The sequence below is a fragment of the Podospora pseudocomata genome, chromosome 5 (genome assembly GCF_035222375.1).
Source record: "Podospora pseudocomata strain CBS 415.72m chromosome 5, whole genome shotgun sequence".
In the NCBI taxonomy this organism is placed as follows: domain Eukaryota; kingdom Fungi; phylum Ascomycota; class Sordariomycetes; order Sordariales; family Podosporaceae; genus Podospora; species Podospora pseudocomata.
The window spans coordinates 3328066-3346360 of NC_085889.1; the positions used below are offsets into that span (position 1 = coordinate 3328066).

Below are 18295 nucleotides of genomic sequence, written 5' to 3' on the forward strand. Positions count from 1 at the left end.
TTCAGATAACCATTTTGGGAAGCGTACATGATCATAGATGCCTGGTGTTCAGACCCCTGCTTCATCCTCCGCCAGCTCACAAGTTCGCCGGGATATGATCCGGGAAACCTCCCAACCGGAAGGAGGCTGAAGCCAACCTTTTTATACTCACGCTCGGTCTGGATCTCCTGCAGAGCACCGCCATCATCGCTCCAGAGTTTGTGTGACTTGGTAAAGCGGCCTTTCAGTCCTGGTTCAAGCTGCGAAGCCACTGCCAGCTTCTTTGTTAGGCGCGCGGATGCATGCGCCGCGATAACGGGGACTTGATCCTTCGCGCCTTGGCCCCTTATACCCTTGCCTTACGCTGCGCCGTAGTCGCCCGCTGCTGCTTATTTCGGATTCCACACCACGAACCACCAATGTTACTCCAAGCTGACCAGAAAACAGGGCCCAGGAGGGCGATCCCAGCCGCGACACTGAATGCGAGCTAACTGTGAGATTGCCTGTCCCAGCTCCCACACCCCATTGGTTCTTATATCCTGTTGCAACATGCTGCAGGGGCACTTCATGTCAAACCCGCCGCATACTGGGATACACAGTGTCTCTTTTAACCCCACGACCAGCGCTTGCCGTGGCTCGTCGCTCTCCGGTTTCTCTTTTCCCTCTTGATGCAGTCTTGACAGGTGCACCACCAACGGAACAATGCGGGTAGAGGCTCTCTTGGTATGTGCCGCCCTCTTTGGCGGTACCACTGTGCTGGGCCAAGTAACACCACAAGCGAACATCAAGTTCATTACTCCACCGAATATCCAAGAAGGCGAACATGATATGAGGGATAATCCGGTTCATGAAGAAGGCAGTCTGCTCCCAATCACCTGGTCACCAGCACCCGAGGGAACGAGAATCAGTCTGACCCTCTTTCAACACAACACCACCGACGGCGGGTCTATTGGCGACTTTGAATACATCACTCGTATGTCTCATTCCCTTTCTTTCATGGCCCATCAACTGACCATGTCTTGACAGAGGGCACTGTCGGGATTACACGGCACCCATGGATCGTGGCCACAACCAAAGACCTGAAGGACTCGGACGTCTTCAGAATCATCTTGTTCATCGAGGGAGAAACAGGAGGCCACACCGGCACCGAGTTCTTCAACATCACCCGAAAGAAAACCACAACAACAACAACAACAACCACATCCACCACCACCCTGCCCACGTCCATCGACAAAGACGACGAATCCAACAGCTCCTCCACATCCGCCAAATCAACCCCAACCGACACAGAAAACAGCAACAACTCCGCCCAAACAACCAACCGCTCAGAAGACATCACATCCTCCTCCTCCGGGCTCTCCACCGGCGCCGCAGCAGGAATCGGCATCGGCGCAACCGGTGCCGTGATCCTTCTCGCAGGAGCAGCATTCTACTTCTTCTTCTTCAAACCCCGCCAAGAAAAGAAACAAGCCGCTCTTCTCGCCGCGAGCGGTGTTGGTGGTGCAGGGTTCCCATCACCAGGAGTGACACCGCATCAGCATTACTCCCAGGTGCCGAGCCAGCATGGGCCGCCGTCGATGTACTCGGGTTATGCGGGGATTCCACCGTCTGTGTCGCCTGGTCCGTCGGGGATGACGGAGTACAAGCCGCCGAATTATTACGGGGGGCAAATACCGCCGCAGCCGCCAAGTGAGAGGAGTGGTGATTGGAGGGGGCAGCCGCATGAGATGGCGGCGGGGCAGATGGCGAGTTATGAGTTGCCGGGGCATCAGCAGAGGTAATGGTAGGGGGGTGGGTAGACGATGGGTAATGGGCATGGAAGAGGAGTTTAGATGGTTGATATTGAGCCGGAAGGGAAAATGGATAGGGCAGTTGATACCTGGGGGTTTTGGTAACTGTATTCATGGAGGAAAATAAGGGCTGTATTATACCACGTTGAGGGACATGCTTTCTTCGTTTTGTTCATGTTCGGGCTTTCGTCTTACTCTGGTGTGCAGCCGAGCGTTTGAACGTCCGACATTCTTGTCTATACAAACCTTCTGTGGTGTCTTTCTGGTTGTAAATGTTATGGGATGATATCCGGGTTAGGGTTATTTGGCGATTGACGTGGGAGGCTTGCGAAGGCTTGCGATTGACGTGGGAGGCGGGTGGTTAAAAGAGATACGAGGCAGAGATACCAAGAACTTTGGACAATTCTGGTGGATATTTTGTATGCTTTATAGGGGAAGTCCACGGGGTTTGGGAGGTATAAGAGGACCTCGTGGGCAGTGTATTTCATCTTCCTTTTTGTTTCTTCTTTATCCAACAATTCGATCTTTTACTTATAGGCCCTTAACAGTGAAGGGAGTACATATCTGTGTAGTTTTGGGCATCCTTGTTGCTGGGCTTACCTGTCCGCACATGTGGCGGCTATGTGGCGTCTATCAGATGGTTGGGTGAAGTGACCATGTCCGAGATGTTATTGTTGTTGGTCAAAAACGGCTGAAGGCTTGTTGATTAGTTAGAAAGAGCTGGTCAGCTGATCAAGAGATTCGAGCGGGGAAGGCAAGTTGGTTCTTGGATGCCTGATCAGTGATCCAAACACCCCTCGACCGAATTTCACTTACCAGCTTTACCACGTTGCAGTTTCATCCCCACACGACGACGTATTTGCGCCAAAATACGACTGCTACGAACCGACAAAATTGAGCTTGTGGGAATCTACGACAGCGATGTTGAACCATACGGCATCCTCTCCCACACCTGAGACAAGGAGGAGGTGTTGTTCCAGGATATACAACATCCTGAACTCGCAACCTGGAACTGGAGTCCATGTCCTGACACTTGCGAAAATCTCACCCCCGCTGCTCACTCGTGTTTCGGGAAGAAAGGCTTTTACAAGGTCCGAGAAGCAACCCTCCTCGCTAGAAAGCACGGATTCAACTTCATCTGGATCGACACATGTTGCATAGACAAGAATAGCAGCACGGAGCTTTCTAAAGCCATCAGCTCCATATATCAATGGTACAAAGATGCGCAAGTCTGTTATGCGTTTCTCGCTAATGTCAGGTCAGAGGCTGAGGACCCATCTGAAGAGACGTCGACTTTTCAGAGAAGCCGGTGATTCACGCGGGGCTGGAAATTGCAAGAGCTAATTGCCCCCCGTCAAATTGAGTTCTACGGATATGACTGGAGTCATCTAGGAGATAAATCACCTGGTTCGGGATTTACGGATCTTGTTGCCATGTTACACACGTTCAAGTCAGTGTATTGGTAGGGAAACGGCCCCAAACAGCATATGTATCGGTAAATAAGATCCCCATGTTAATTCTGGTTAGACAGGTGAAGGCTGACAGCTCACCCGTCCAACAGCTTCACGCATGCGTTGGGCCGCAGGTCGACAGACTACGCGAGTTGAGGATATCGCCTACTGCCTGCTCGGGCTTTTCGACGTGGACATGACACCCCAGTATGGAGAGGGAAAGAAAGTTTTTATTCGTCTCCAGAAAGACATTCTCAGTCAAGATGACGACCAATCACTATTCGCCTGGCACGTCAACAAGAACGACGTTGCTCGCCTGAGACTCTTTTCGGCCTTCTGGCCGATTGTCCGGATAGATTCCTTGAAATTGGAGGCACGGAACTTGTCACGCCAAAATCTATAGGAGGTCAACCAGTCACCATCACACCCAGAGCTATCAACATTGGGTTGTTTCTCATTCCGTGCCACGACAAGGGGCGTGCAGATTTCCTCGCCATTCTCGATTGTGAAATTACCAAGACTGAATCACGTCAAGCACCTGCGATATATTTGAAGCGACATTGGGGCACCGGAGATCAATATTCCAAGGTTCTTCCCTCAGAGCATGTTTTTGTCGGAAGACAAAGTTCGCTTGAGGGAGGGGCCTCATGGCAGCGGATTTTCGTAACGGCGGAACCAAGACCAAAAGCCGCTCTTCTGAGAATAGTACCCTCCAAGGACAACTCGGGACTCAGAAGCCATGATGAGGGGACCGCCTGCGAATGGGAGGTGATAGAAGCAAAACCTGCAATCTGCTGGGGTGAGCAAACTGGGACATTTGAAGTGGAGTCCTGCAAAGTTCGTTTCGGGGAACCAATTGGTTTTTTCAAAATCAAGATCACTTTGAAAGAAGGCCTTGTTTTGGTGGAGGTGGCAGTTAGCTTGAAACTCAATAGTGAACACTCATGTCGAAGCTGGTGCCAAGTAACCTCTGTGTCCCAGCATTTTCTGGACCTGCAAGACGGCAAGCATAACGGCTTTATACAGCTTTCAGCGAATATGAGAGACTACCACAGCAGCGAGTTTAACAATGCGTTGTCGCATGATCGTGTGGGAGACAAAATACCAGTGTTCATACAACTGACGGAGCATCACCATGGTCAAAGTGTGACTGTTTCACTTCATGTACTCTGTCGATAAAATTATCGCTTCGGAAAAGCAGCATCCAACATGAAGCTGGCCAAGTGGCTTTGAAGAATCTGCTGGGAAGTGGTGCTGTCATATTACAGACAATGGCGACAATTGAGTCAAAACCATCATCACATCTGTTAAAAGTGGAGCACAAGTCACTCGTTCAAAGTTGCGAAAAGCGGTTTCGAGACCTCTACGAAAGCCTTTTGTTAAACATATGTCCAGTGCATACAGTCATGCTTATGATGGGAAATCTTTCTGGGCCGAAATATGTGTGCACCATAAGCCCAGATTGGCCTTCGCAATTTCCGTTGAGCTTGCTACAAACCCTGCCTACCTTTGAAAGAAGCTTTTTGGGGCTTAATGGCACCTTACGAACAGTCAAACAAATCGTGGATGCAACTATGGCTGTCTCAATGATAGGGGACGTCTTAGGAACGGGAGACCTCCAAGGAGCGGGAGAACACCCAGAAAGTCAAATCAAACCTGGACAAAATCCATATCTTCTGGTGAGTGTGTATTAGAAGTCTTCATATCTTCGCATGCTGAGCAAGGTACCTAACCATACCTAGCCATGGGGGTATCATGCTCTCGATTTGTGTATTTTCTGACGCCTATAATGTAACAATGGCTAACAATATCTCTAATATACTAGATGTACACGCTCAAAACTGCCAGCGTGATAATTCCTCTCAATGACGACGGAAGTTGGAAAAGTCCGGTCCTCAGCCAAACCTGTTCTATGGTTCTTAAACGCATGGAAGAGCTTATTTCCAATATCGATTTCATCATCGCAAATACACTCCTAATGAAGGGGAAATAGGATCCACACCCTAATGAATTGGGTAGATTTGCGATGAAAATAAACCTACATACACAGACATGACATTGGCAACTGGTAGCCTTCCCGCTCGGCTGGCAACGACGATGACACCTTTGTAAGCCACCACGCTCGTGCGACTCCTGTCAGCTCTACTTTGAGCAGGTTGAAGGGAAAAGCCGGATGCTAAAGTTGGACGATGTCATCAGTGAGGAATTTTTCAGTCATGTGGCAGTCGTCTGCTGTCAAGGTCCACATGTCACAGCAGGGTGCAACAAAGTCGCGACACACATCAAAAGCATGCTAGAGGATAGGGTGTCTCAGAAGCTTCGCTCAGGTCCCTATTTCCTCCACGGTTCAGGGCACATTTCTAAGGTCTACCGACTGTAACAGGATACTCATCAGGCGTTTATGTTTGGTGTCACGCGAGACACAAAGTCGAAGTCACCGAGGTAAGAACCGCTGTTATCGACTCTCTCCACGTAGTGTTCCCGATCTTTTACTGACGAGGTACCACGGACAGATTCCAAGAGTACCATGGAAGCCTTATCCCAGTTCCCTCCCGACTCTACTTCGACTCCCCTACTGAGCAGTTTCTCCTACGAGGAACGCGAGTCATTGTCAAGGATGTCTATCACCTCGCCGGTACCCCAACGAGTGCCTCCTGCCGCGACTATCGAGCTTTCATGGGCATCAAGGATGAAACATCAGAAATGGTTATTCGGCTGATCAACGCAGGAGCGGTCATTGTGGGCAAGACCAAGACAGCGCAGTTTGCATCTGGGGAGCGTGCTGGAGATTGGGTCGACTATCCTTGCCCTTTCAACTCTCGCGGCGATGGGTACCTGGATCCAGACGGGAGCAGCACGGGGAGCGCAGCGGCGTTTCGAATGAATTCTGAGGCCTTGACATTCATTCGAAGTCACTTTCCTTTCTTTATAGAACGTGTGTGCTTGGTGCCTGCAGCTACTAATAATGCTTCTGCTATTTATGAGCTCTTAGCAGCAGTGGTTAGTAAGCACGTTATAATGCCTGTGATTTAAAGGTGCCGAAAGCATGGTGAAATAGCTGTACAGAAGAATGAGAATGACAGGGTGAACAACTGAATAGGTGTGGTGTGTTAGGTATATCGCGAAACTGTGGTCTTATGGATTCTACGTAACCATATCTCTTCCCATACCATCTCCCCAGGTGTCTGAGTCTCTGGTAGGGGGCCTTTACCAACATACGCCGCACTAACAACGCTGTATGACATTGTCTTGTTGTCGTTCCCAGATCTCAGAATCAAGTAACCACAACCCACGGTGCAGCCTCGTAGCTGCACCAAGTAATCACCATGATCCAGTGCTAGCATACGGCTGTTGCTCCCAGTGTATCCCGTATCCGTAACAAAAAAGCGAATCCCCCGGCTGTCATATATTCCGGATGATCCAGACTCTCGAAACCACCCCAAGATTCGGACTAAACTAGCAGGCACGCAGACGGGACTTCTGTCTTGCGAGAAGCTAATGGCAAGGGCAGTGACTGCTGCCAACACGGGCAATTTCAGGAACCACAGGAACTTCCAAAGGTGAACAGCAAATGCCACCAGAAATCCGGAGTTGGCGATGACACCGAACGGCCAGGCGAAGAGGTACAGGCTGGTGTCCCCGAGAAACATGCTCGATTTCTGTATGACCTCTGAAACCAAGCGGCCCATGAGCGGGGAGACAAGTAGCGTATCAATGCTTGATAGCTAGTTCTTAACGAGGTCTCGATTCTCGAGACGCGAAACTCCTAGTAAGCCGCCGGTGATGAAAACGACATCGCCGGCAGACTGGCGCCACATGTTTTGGTTTATGTACGACCTGCCCTTGAAAAAGACCCCGAAGGCCTGGGAGATTGCGTTTGTTTCTAACATCGGCTGGATCTTGAAGCCAGAAACAAGTCTCATGCGCGCGCCATCACAAGGGCAGGAAGCCACTGTGGTAATCCAGGAACGGAGAAACTGAAAGGCCCTTGGAGTGAGGTAGGTGTGTGATGTATAGGCTGAGATTGCGTAGGCTATAACGTCAAATTCTCCCAGAGTGCGGGAGGCCATTCGAAGTGAGACAAGAATCTGGCGAATATGTGACCTCCAAGTCAGATTTATCAACGTTTCGGCCAGAGCGCTCAAGACAGGGTCTGGAGCAGATTTTTGCAGAAGTGGCTTTCTTGGTTGATCATGGAGATGGATAAAATCTGCCATACCAGCTGGACCGAATTTACGGTTCCAACCTCTTCCACACTGCCGAAGACTTTAGCTTCCACTAGTAAAGACTGTTTGTTGAGCTCGTATCGAACGGCTTCGTTTGTGGGCTGAGATATCGAGACAGAGACAAACGTGTCCAAGTGTCGAGTAGAGGCGATGCGCGCCGGTATAGGTTGTGTTCAGTCGGGTGTCCAAGAGGGCAAAGTGATGAGACCCTCTGTTTCCGTGGTATAAGATTTGTCTCGTCCAGCTCGAAGGTTGTTTGTAGCCATTAACAACCGGCGCGTTATAGAACATAGAGAACTGGATACAAGGTTATACAGATTGTGACTGGCGTGAGAAAGAACGTTGTTGAAGAGCCGCATGTAAGAATTTGACTGCTGTGCAAGCCGGATGGATGGCATCCACGTTTCCATCAAATCTGAAGCAAGCCAGCGTAACAGCTTCGAAGACTTCAGCATCAGTGACGGCCCACGTCGTGATGGGAATCCCGTGGTCAATCTCAAGCTACTTGAAAACACCATAGAGAGAAAACAACTTGTCTTTGCCTCTTGGCAGGACTTGAAGCGCATGGCATTCATGCCGGCTGTGAAGGAAAACTGAGACAGACCCATCAGGAGCGACTGGTAAGCTCTTTTTTGGCGCATGGTCCGTCCGGTGCGAGGATGCCCAGGTTCATGAATTGCAACACCCCTTTTCAAAGCAATGGCATCTGCCAGATAAAACTGCAGAGACACAGCTTGATCAACACTGGCAGAGGCAGGGAGCACCTTGAGCTTCTTTAGGACATCCCAACCCATACGGAGGCTGTAAAGGCTGAGGCATCTATTACCGCAGATCACCCTGACGAGATCCGGGTCTGGGAGCGCAACTTCTTGAACTGGCCATGCCCTGGTGAACCAAGACCTGGAAAATAAACCCACCATACTCCTCGTTAGCCGTGGCAATTTTCGGGCCAAGTCTAGTGCGACATCTTCTGGACTCTGTTCATCCTTCCAATGGCCACCAAACCCAGCGACCTTCTCAAAGTACTCACAAACTAGAGCATTAGACTCGTCCTGTTCACCAAGCCACACTCGGACGCGAGTCACCTTCTTGTAGATGTCGCCAATGATGGCAATCTGATGGCCCTTCCCTCCTTTGCCGTTGCTGCCTGGTTGATGCCGATTGCATCGACCCACATCCGCTTGTTTGAGCTTTTGTCCTTGCAGAAATTTTTGAGCGCAGCGACACAGTTCTTTGTCACATAAATGAGACCTCCATCGCAGATGGTCGGGTCGGTTCCATGTTCAGAGTCCCACGCGTAGGATAGTGCGGTGAAAGAGGGAGCTGAGGCCAGTGGTATTTCTTCCATGGAGCACGCCATGAGCTCGTAATCGTGGCTCCCATCCGGTGCTTGAATCGGGATAAGGCGGATTGCTGAGTCGGTACTAGAGAGCGTATGGTAACTGTACTTGGGCGGTGGTGCAGCATGACTAGCTGGCTCGATTTCGAGTTGGAATGAGGAATCCCCCCATATATCCGCTAGTCCGGACACATCAGACCTGCCATATCAAGCCTAATGGTATGCCAATCACGACGGCTCATGTAAATGTCACGATGATAATCTCGGTGAATATAATGAGATCGAGCTTAGAAGGCATCCTGAGTTATTGGGAACTCGACTTTTTGACGCTTCTGTGTGTTGAGATCAGAGTTTCATGAGGTGAAGGGAAGAAGGGCTCAGCTGAACGCGTCAGATGCATTTCTATTCACCAGAAGGCTGCAGTTGCCAGGAATCCATAGGGAAGCTTATACAACCTTAAACGAGCTAGGTCATAATGTATATTCAGTAAAAACTACTACCTGACCTGGGTACTCCTAGCCATCGTGACCAATCAAACCTCGTAATCACGTCTTTCAGCATCTTAGATATTCCCGGAAAAAGACCAAAAGAGGTGTACAAACAGCTTTAAATACCACACCTTATCAGACCGGAACATTTTACCACTCCAGAAAGGTCCAAATGGGACGCTCATCGAGTAAGGTATCAAGGTGAGGTATTTTTCGCAGACAATAGGTTTTATATCACGTTCAAGAACAAAAGCAAACACCATCTGTGAGTTTTCCACCGCAATATCAAAGACCCGAGCCAGATACCTGGTCTGGATTTATCTACCGTAATGAACCTGCGTCATACTCCTAGTCTACATTCCCTAGACACGGCCCTTGCCGCTCCTTCTCAAGCCTCCGCATCCATCCTTCCCTTCCATCAGTTAAAGCTCCAATGGCACCCCAGGCTTAGGCCACCGCACCGAATCCAACACCCCCTCCTCCCGAAGCTCCTTTGCCAACTCGGGCTCATTCTGCGTGAAATGATCCCACGACTCATGATGCATAGGAACCAGCACATCAGCCTTGATATCCCGAAACAGCTGTGCTCCTTGCTTCCCACACATGGTAATCTGCAACCCATCAAACGTCGCCTTCCCTAGATTCATCAAAGCAATAACAATGTGATACTTCTCCGCCATGCGCGCCAGCTCGGGGATGTAGACGGTATCCCCAGTGAAGTAAATGGCATTCGGCTTCCCATCGGCCGCAACGCCAAAGTCTTCTGTGTGGACGATGAAACCGACGCATTCATGCCCCGGCCAGTGTTTGCAAGGCGTGGCTGTGATGGTGAATATCTTTCCAGCAACGCGAACCTTGCGCTCCTCCCAGTCCTTAAAGCCGATTACGCTGGGTCGAGGGGCAAGGTTGTTTGCGCCGTCGACGGTGGTAAACACCCGCCTGCCGTCGAGAAGCTGACGGCCGGGAGGGTCGAGGTTGTCGGCGTGGTTCTCGTGGCTGAGGAGGACCGCGTCGATGTGGGGGAGCTGGTCGAGTTGGAGGGCTGGGTCGTCGTGGACTTTGCAGATGCGGCCCGCGAACTCGAATCCGGTGCCGGCAGGGGAGAAGAAGGGGTCGGTTAGGAAGGTGATGCCGTCAATGTCGAGGATGGCGGTAGCGGTGCCGATGTGGGTGATGGTGACTTTGTTCTTGAAGGTTGACATGGCTGGTGAATGCTTTTGAAACTGTAAAACAAGGTGTTGAAGTGCTTTGTTGGGCGGCTGAGGTTTCTCTGATGAATTGTGAACTTTGGATGATAAGTTAGGTTCCGACTTGAAGCCGTTAGAGTTCTTATACAGTTCCCTTCTCCCCGTTCGTACCCTCTTGAATTGGCTGATAAACTGCAAATTTTCATTGCCCTTCCATACAAAGACAATTAGTAATTATAATCGCCAGATTAACTCATCAGCTTCAGCAAAATCGATTCTTGATTTCAAAGCGTTGCAGAAGACTGCTAGTCATGCGTCGGAACAATGACATCTGATCCTGGCTTCTCGGTCTTTCCTCCGTGATACCCACCTCTTTGCCCAGTCCAGATGGCAACAGGGTTTCTGCTGTCAGATTACAAGGATGGTCAGTGAACAGTGATACACCTCACCTAGACCAAAATGAAGACACCTACTCTTCCTACGAGTCTCTCCCACAAGTCACAGGCTCAACACAGAGTCTTCTCATCCTCGTCTTCTCCTCTAACGAGTGATGCTTTCGAGGCCACTGAGGTAAAAACTGAAGTTTGCACAAACAAATCACATGTCTCCCAAAATACCAGAGAAAAGTCCCAGGATCTATGCCAGTCTGGACCTCAACATGTCGTCACGAACTTTTCGAAAGGTCCACTCCGTCTAAGTGCGGCGTTGGGAGCTTGTTTGTAAGCTGGTCTTGGCGGAATATGCATCCTGAATAGGCTTAGTGCTCGACGGTGACCCCTGACAGGGATCATGGTTTCTCAAGAACAGGCACACAACTGTTCTTCAGCCAGTACGCCGTTGAAAGAAATTTGGAAGATGAGCAGAAATGAGGATGCAGTCTCAAAGACATGGCGTTTGTCTGGGAATGAGCTTTCTTGTGTTCTGGTGTAAAGGGAGGTGCTTGCATACCTGGCTGCCTCCCGGAGTAGACGTATTGAATTCTTTATCATCTTGGCTCAGTTCATCAGCTAGGTAGGCTAAGCCAATGGCAATGATGGGTCAAGAACGGAGACCTTCCAGGCTTTCCCCTTTCAAGGATCTGCGGAGGCCCTGCAGGGTTCCAACCCGGCCGGGCTGATGAATGCTTTCCCTCCGACGTGCCGAGAGACTAAGGAGGCGTTTTAAGTCCTGGTGGCATTTATAAACTTAGACTCCTTTGTTACATCATTCAAAATGTAGCAAAAGTTTGGGGCCAGTCTCCAAAGCAAAAAGATCAGCACGAATTCAGTTACCTGTTGTGAACAACCTGGCTGTGCTGCCGGCATGATGGCAGCCACCAGTGATACACCCCCAGATGGAGGCTTGAAGGCCTGGCTATCTGGTAAGCTCTCCGAGAAGAATGATTGGCCTCGATGCTGATCCCGTCAATTTAGTACTGGCCGGCTTCTTCGTCATCATGAACAGCTGGTATGTATACCCAAGTGTATCATTCCTCATTCAATCCGCTGACAAGCATACCAGGGGAATCATCATATCCTTCGGCATCTTCCAAACATACTACGTCTCAACCCTTCATCTTCCCCCCTCTGACATCTCGTGGATCGGATCTCTCGCCGTTTTCTTGCTCTTCTTCGGCGGCATCATCAGTGGCCGCCTCACGGATGCTGGCTATTTCCGCACCACCACAACGCTCGGCGCATTTCTCATTGTCTTTGGGTGTTTCATGACGTCTTTATGCACAACATACTGGCAGCTGGTGCTGGCCCAAGGAGTTTGCATTGGCATTGGCAACGGATGCTTGCTCACACCCATGATGACCGTCGTCTCGACATACTTTGGACGCAGGTTACCGCTTGCCATGGGGATTGCCGCGTGTGGAAGTGTTGTGGGGGGTCTCGTATACACTGGTATGGCGAGGACATTGCTACCTACTATTGGTTTTGGGTGGACTTTGAGGGCCATTGGGTTCATTCAACTGGGCACGTTGACGCTGGCGATGGTGGTGGTGCGACCGAGACAGTTACCGCCGAAGGGCGAGAAGACACTGCCAGTGGTGGATTTCACTGCTTTCAGAGAGCCCGCGTTCAGTCTGTTTGTTCTTGGCTCATTCTTGGTATGTTTATTCTCTTCTCACAGATACATACCATGGAACCTTGCTGACAAGCCTGAGCCCAGTCATTCATGGGCGTTTTCTTCGGGTTCTTTTACCTCGCTTCATACGCCCGGGACATAAACGGGATGAGTTACACAGAGTCCCTAAACCTGTTGCTCGCCCTCAACGGAATTGGTTTCGCAGGACGTCTCCTGCCGACCCCCCTCGCCAAACTCTTCGGTACTCTCAACACCTTCATCGCACTCATTCTCGCCTCGGCGTTGGCCATGTATACGTGGATCGCTGTGAATTCGACCGCCGGACTGTACGGTTGGACTGCCTTGTACAGCATTGCTGTGGGCGGCGTTCAGTCCTTGATGCCGGCGGCGGTAGCCGTGTTGAACTCGGATCTGTGCAACGTGGGATCACGTCTGGGAATTGTTTTTGGTGCTATTGGCATTGGGTCTCTGATCGGTTCGCCGATAGCTGGTGGGCTCATTACTGCTGGAGGTGGATCCTATGTCGGGGCACAAGCCTTCTCAGGGAGTGCCCTCGCTACAGGTGCGTTACTCATCCTCTTGGCGAGGGAAATCATGAGAAAAAAGACACGTGCAAGTTTTTGGTCCAAATTGTAGGAAGCTTTCAATAATGCCTAATTAGACATTCTGGTATCCGAGCAAGTATGCCCCGCTCTATCAACTGCGTCCTTAGGCGACCAAGAACAAGAAGCGGTTCCTTTATTTGTGGCTTTTCTTTGCCTGGAGCCCCCCATGGAGACCGATACCAGTAATCCGTCAGCATCAGGCAACGCGTTGAAACGAGATATCTTTGCCGCTCTCAATTCCGTGAGATGCTCTGGGAGCTTTGCCTGCCCAATCGCTTTTACCATCGGCTCGAGAACGGCAAGACCTTCCCGTTATCGTTTAGAATGCCCAGGGTGATCGATGAGATAAGACGGTTTTGACTCATCTTGTAAGATGGGCCTGTGAGACGAGCCAAATTGGCCTTATTTCTGCTCAAGCCAAATCAAATCCACCTGCCGTCTTATCTTACATCTTGCAAGACGAAGGGTATATATTTTGAGGCTTTTTTCAAGCACTGAAATAGCGGTAATACCTGGGCTTTTTGGTGGTGAGGATGCGGCCTGAGTGAGAGTTGTAGCCTGGATAAGGGTTATGGCCTGGGTAAGGGTAAGGTTTGTCGTTTAGTAGCCAATAACTTTATTAGATATCGGGCCAGAAAAATAACCGGAAGTCTTGCAAGCTAGTGAGTTGAACGAAATCTTAATAGCTTTAAGCTAAATCGAGGCCTTGGGCCGGTGAGCTAAGTCAAATTGATGGCCGTCTCATCTCATCTCATCTCATCGACCACCCTGGAATACCCTTAAGGACTTTTGTTTACTTACCCCTAATCTGCCCCTTTAGTGGAGTTTTGGGTATGGCCTATGTCCGTGCTTCATCTGAGGAAATCCAATTCTTTCCCAGTTTCATTTCACTCTTTCATCTTCCTGTTGCTGTCGCACTGAATCAACAGCACAAGCTTCTCTTTCAGTCGGCACCTGGAACCCGGTGACCACGCCACTCAAATGAGCCCCCAAGGTCTTTGTCCACCAACAACACTAGATCTCTCGTTCAGCTCCAATTGCATCATCTTTACCAAGCTTGTCTCCCAGTCCAGTCCCATTTAAGACTTCCTTTCTCACTAGAAGTTTTCGGCAAACAAGTTCAGTCTAACGTAAACAGCAAAACACCATCAAAATCACCTGACATAAATTCTACTACAGCCATAAACGTCATAAAAGCAAACACAAACACGCAAAGAGATGAATTTCCCCAACTTGAACAGCAGCCCACACCATAGGTCCAGATCCTACCCTTATTTAGGAACAAACTGATCCCTCAAAATCCACTCATTCTCCATTTCCCAGTCAATAGGCAGACGACTACCCTCCACATTCTCCCTCGACAAGACTCCCTTTTTGACAAGCCACGCCGTAAACTTAACAATCTCCAATTCAGGTTTTGCCCAAATAACAGGCCACATGGCCCCTTTACCCAGAATTTCCTTTCAATAGACCCGAAGCATCAAACCCTGAAAGTAATTTTTGTCGCCCAGTTTCACAGCCAGTTCCCAGATGGGATCCCCGAAAGTCAGGACAAGCAACAGACCCTTATACACTTGGTTATCAAGCTAATAAGCATCCGCAGAGACAAACTTAGAGTTTCCTTTTGACCTGGTGGATAGCCTTTCAGTTGACTTTGTGAGAGACAACAACCTCTTTTCGACAGCCTTGCCAATATCTTGCTGATATAATGCTTCAAGGCCGGGCAAATCGTCAAGCGGGACTTTGCGACCTTGCGGTATTTGCAGTTCGCGGGCTAGGCCTTGATGGCCGTTTCCACTGATGTGCTTCCAGTGGACGGGTATGCCGCCGTCAGGAGAGATGTAGAGTCCCTCGGCGTATTTAAGGTCGGTGACGAATAGGCGGAGGTCTCTCAGGCGTTGGCGGAGCGAAGGCTGTGTTTTGCAGGCAGGAGGTTGCGAGTATCGGGCAACCTGAAGAGGCGGGTTGGTTATCCTGCAATCCGGCGCGTCGGAGAGTGTAAGCTGTAGAACTTGGCAGGCTCTCTATGTTTGCGCATGGGATAAAGTTTTTTCACTGCATGTCGGGTATCTTGAATAGGGCAAGCCATTTGACGCGGCTGATTGGTCTGGTAGATTGGAGGGTGCTCTTGATGCACGTCTTTTCAAAGACCAGATCTTTGTTCAGGACCCATTTCTCCACCTTGACCGGAAACTTGTAACTCGACGTGTATTCATGAAGGTGGAAGACAAAAGTACGGTGGCGTAGCAACTCGCGAGGGGACACGGCGGCGATCCAAACGATGTCGCGCGGTTGTCTTCCAGGCCATTTCTCAACTTTGTCCCCCGTCTTTATCCACATATGTCTCGTCCGACAGGCGTTTGAATAGAACAGGGCGTGAATAGTCTCTGCTTGGAATCGTTCACGGCAGCGTCCCAGCTGCCCCAAAGTGAAATGAAAGGGCTTGGATGCCGATTTCTCCAATTGAGATGTTGGTGTAGTGCGTCGCCTGTGATTACTTCAGAGAACAGTACATCTTGCTGACGAGGTTTGAAGAGTTTTGCACGAAACCCGCGCCCGATTTTGTAGGGAGCCTGGGAACCGTTATCAAACACGCGGTAGAGCGTGATATCTTCTCCATCAAGATGCGGCCCGAACTCGAAGGGACGAAAGACGCTCTCCTTTTCAGCCAGGCACGGTTTGGATGTCATAGTAAATGGGGCTGAGGCACGAATTATGATAAAAAGTCTGTCTTGTTGTGAGGCTGTCTGAGGTGAAATCAGCATGAGCTAGATGAGCGGGTTTAGAATGCTTCTGCTATCTGCTCGCTTCAGATGAACCCACAACAACTCCACCCCTGATGCAAGGAGAGACCTTGTCTCCTTTTGGGGGAAAAAGACGAGAAAGAAAGCTAAATTGTGCGGGTCGGGTATCATAGCTATCGATGAAAGTCATATTACATGAAGATGGGCTTGTCAATGGGCTCAACCACCAGCCTTTCCCCGCGAATGACCCAGTCAATATTACCTTCCAAGCCATCCAGCTCCCAAAGGCTTCCATATCGCGACAACCATGAGCGAAAGTTTTTGACCAAGACCATTTCATCGTCTGAATCATTCCCATCTGGCCCGATCTGCAGTCTCGGGAAATACTTTGCTGTAGATATAGATTACCAAATCCTGGAACCTCTTCAATCCCCTCTTAGGGGCGACAGTCTTCCAAAGCGGATCAGACATGGAGCCCATTACCAGCAAGCCTTGATACAACTTGTCCCCGAGGTTGGACTGGTTTCCACAAAAGGCCGTCCGTATCTCCCGTCGCAATCTTGTCAATGTGCCGCCCAGTTGCTTCTTTCGCTGAGTCTTGCTGGTGGGAAACTTGGCGGAACGAACCATCGGGGTGCAAGAATTTCTTCACCACATGAGGGGCAACATGGCGCCATCTCAACTCTGTCCACGCATCGACGTGATCGGTGCTGCCTCCACTGCACTCAGAGCAATCCTGTACGCTCAGAGCCTTCAAGCTTTGCCGAAATGTAAGCCCGGTACGCCGTTCCACAGGTCGAGTCGCATCCCGGAACGTCAGGATTTTAACCACCGCATCATCTGAAACCGAATACATGGCTAGCCACTCCTTGGGGCTGATTGGGGTTTTCTTGGCCCAGAGTGTCGCCAATAAGTCTTTATGCTCTGGTTTGTTCAAGAGCTTTGCAAGGTTGAAAGCAAGGCTGTTGGTCTCCAGAAGCTGGTTCCGCGAGACAACAGCGGCCTGAACCTCGTTATGGGATATCGATTGTCTCGTGCTTTGGAAGTACACCTCGGGTTTCTTGAATCGTCATTCGACCTCTTTCTCTCCCTTTTCCCAGTCATCCTAGAGTGAAACGAATGGTGTTGCGTTTTGGTGATTCCAGTTCGAGTGGTTGCTAAGTGATTCTGCTGAAAGCCCGCCATATTCTCCAAGGGTCGGGACCGACATTCCCGGGCGGATTTCGACTCTGTCAATGTACGGGGTTTTGGGAGAGGCTGTCGTAGACATGGTAAAGCTTGATATCGTCAAGGTCTGAGTGATTTTTGCCTCCATCAAAATAGGACCAACAGACCAGACAACATGACCACCAGAAGAGATGGCGAGACCGCTCATTAACGATGGCAGGTCGTCGGCGTCCATGATTGATGAATGGAGATGGTTATTCAGAGAGCGGCTGGAGGAGAAGCTGGAGGTCTGACGTAAAATGGCCCAGCTAGTCAAGTGAGGGCATGTTCCATAGGTGTCCGTATATCCCTATACTCCACCATGCCAAGGGCCAGCCCGTCGGTCGTATGCCACCCTAAGACACTATATCGTGATGGTATTGTCTCTTGGTTGATATTTGGGATAGGTTGCAAAAAAACAAAGTTGAGTGTTATATTCCCTGGCCGTTCACATCGCCGGTCTATATTTTACTCTGTTAAGAAGGACACAGCTTGTGGAGCCGGAATAGTGGAAACGGGAGTGGATGATTATTGCTGGGCTTCGCTGGACTCGGGAATTTACACAGAATAATATAATATATTAGGCTTTTCCTCCTTATTAACTTTTTTTCGCCTAGTGAACTAAGCCGTAATAACCAGAGATAATATCAAGGATCTGATTAGGCATTCGATTAGGTAGTTTGCAAGTTCAGATGGGAAGGTTAGTTCGAGGGGACGGATGAGGTGTGGGGAGCCTAATACGCCTTCTGATGTATTGATTCTTTGGGGGTTGTTTTAGGGGGTTTTTTCGTTGATGGAAAATTGTGGAGATGGTGATAGTTGTCGGGGTGATGGACCGGGTTGAGAGGACTTGAGGATTTCGCAAGGCCAGGGGGGTTTGACTGTCTGTATTAACGCGGTGGTGATCGGAAAAGGCCTTTTCTTTGGGAACAATGTGCTTTTAGATTGTTTAGTTGTCTACTTGGAATTCTGCGTACGGCCAGAATGAAACATTGGTGTTGAGATGAACAGAAGCTTGTACATATGATTGAAGTCCCTGAATCAATGTATCAACTAGGCAGGTATCCAAGTACGTAAGTTGGATGACGGAAACTGTAGTATCAGGTTGTCGTCTCATCAAAGCCTGAATATTTCTAATTGTCTTCACAATTCATTGACGGCTTTGAGCCTCGTTCATTTGATGTTACTCTCTCGTAAGACCACTAACACA

General features: G+C 49.8%; 4 protein-coding genes across 4 annotated transcripts; 2 read left to right on the forward strand and 2 right to left on the reverse strand.

Annotated features, from left to right (window-relative positions):
• The first annotated feature begins 209 nt into the window (after positions 1-209).
• QC762_507940 (uncharacterized protein) lies at positions 210-2039 on the forward strand. Its single transcript, XM_062891206.1, has 2 exons — positions 210-952; positions 1006-2039. Exons 1-2 carry the CDS (start codon positions 682-684, stop codon positions 1758-1760), a joined length of 1026 nt encoding a protein of 341 aa, XP_062742527.1. The 5' UTR covers positions 210-681; the 3' UTR covers positions 1761-2039.
• Positions 2040-6214: 4175 nt separating this feature from the next.
• On the reverse strand, positions 6215-9122 carry QC762_507958 (uncharacterized protein). Its single transcript, XM_062891207.1, has 2 exons — positions 8618-9122; positions 6215-8561 (listed from the first exon to the last, which is right to left on the reverse strand). Exons 1-2 carry the CDS (start codon positions 8804-8806, stop codon positions 7620-7622), a joined length of 1131 nt encoding a protein of 376 aa, XP_062742528.1. The 5' UTR covers positions 8807-9122; the 3' UTR covers positions 6215-7619.
• Positions 9123-9695: 573 nt separating this feature from the next.
• Positions 9696-10475, reverse strand: QC762_507960 (uncharacterized protein; the record flags this gene model as incomplete). The annotated part of the gene is made up of 1 exon (XM_062891208.1): positions 9696-10475. One exon carries the CDS (start codon positions 10473-10475, stop codon positions 9696-9698), a length of 780 nt encoding a protein of 259 aa, XP_062742529.1.
• Positions 10476-11765: 1290 nt separating this feature from the next.
• QC762_507970 (uncharacterized protein) lies at positions 11766-13166 on the forward strand (the record flags this gene model as incomplete). The annotated part of the gene is made up of 3 exons (XM_062891209.1): positions 11766-11820; positions 11873-12534; positions 12615-13166. 3 exons carry the CDS (start codon positions 11766-11768, stop codon positions 13164-13166), a joined length of 1269 nt encoding a protein of 422 aa, XP_062742530.1.
• Positions 13167-18295: the final 5129 nt, after the last annotated feature.

Excerpts from the sequence above, each read along its gene's own strand:
- QC762_507940 (XM_062891206.1), top strand. The coding sequence starts at position 682 with ATGCGGGTAGAGGCTCTCTTGGTATGTGCCGCCCTCTTTGGCGGTACC. Across the intron at positions 953-1,005 it reads CGACTTTGAATACATCACTC|AGGGCACTGTCGGGATTACA; the intron begins GTATGTCTCATT and ends ATGTCTTGACAG.
- QC762_507958 (XM_062891207.1), bottom strand. The coding sequence starts at position 8,806 with ATGGCGTGCTCCATGGAAGAAATACCACTGGCCTCAGCTCCCTCTTTC. Across the intron at positions 8,562-8,617 it reads GCTCAAACAAGCGGATGTGG|ATTGCCATCATTGGCGACAT; the intron begins GTCGATGCAATC and ends AAGGGCCATCAG.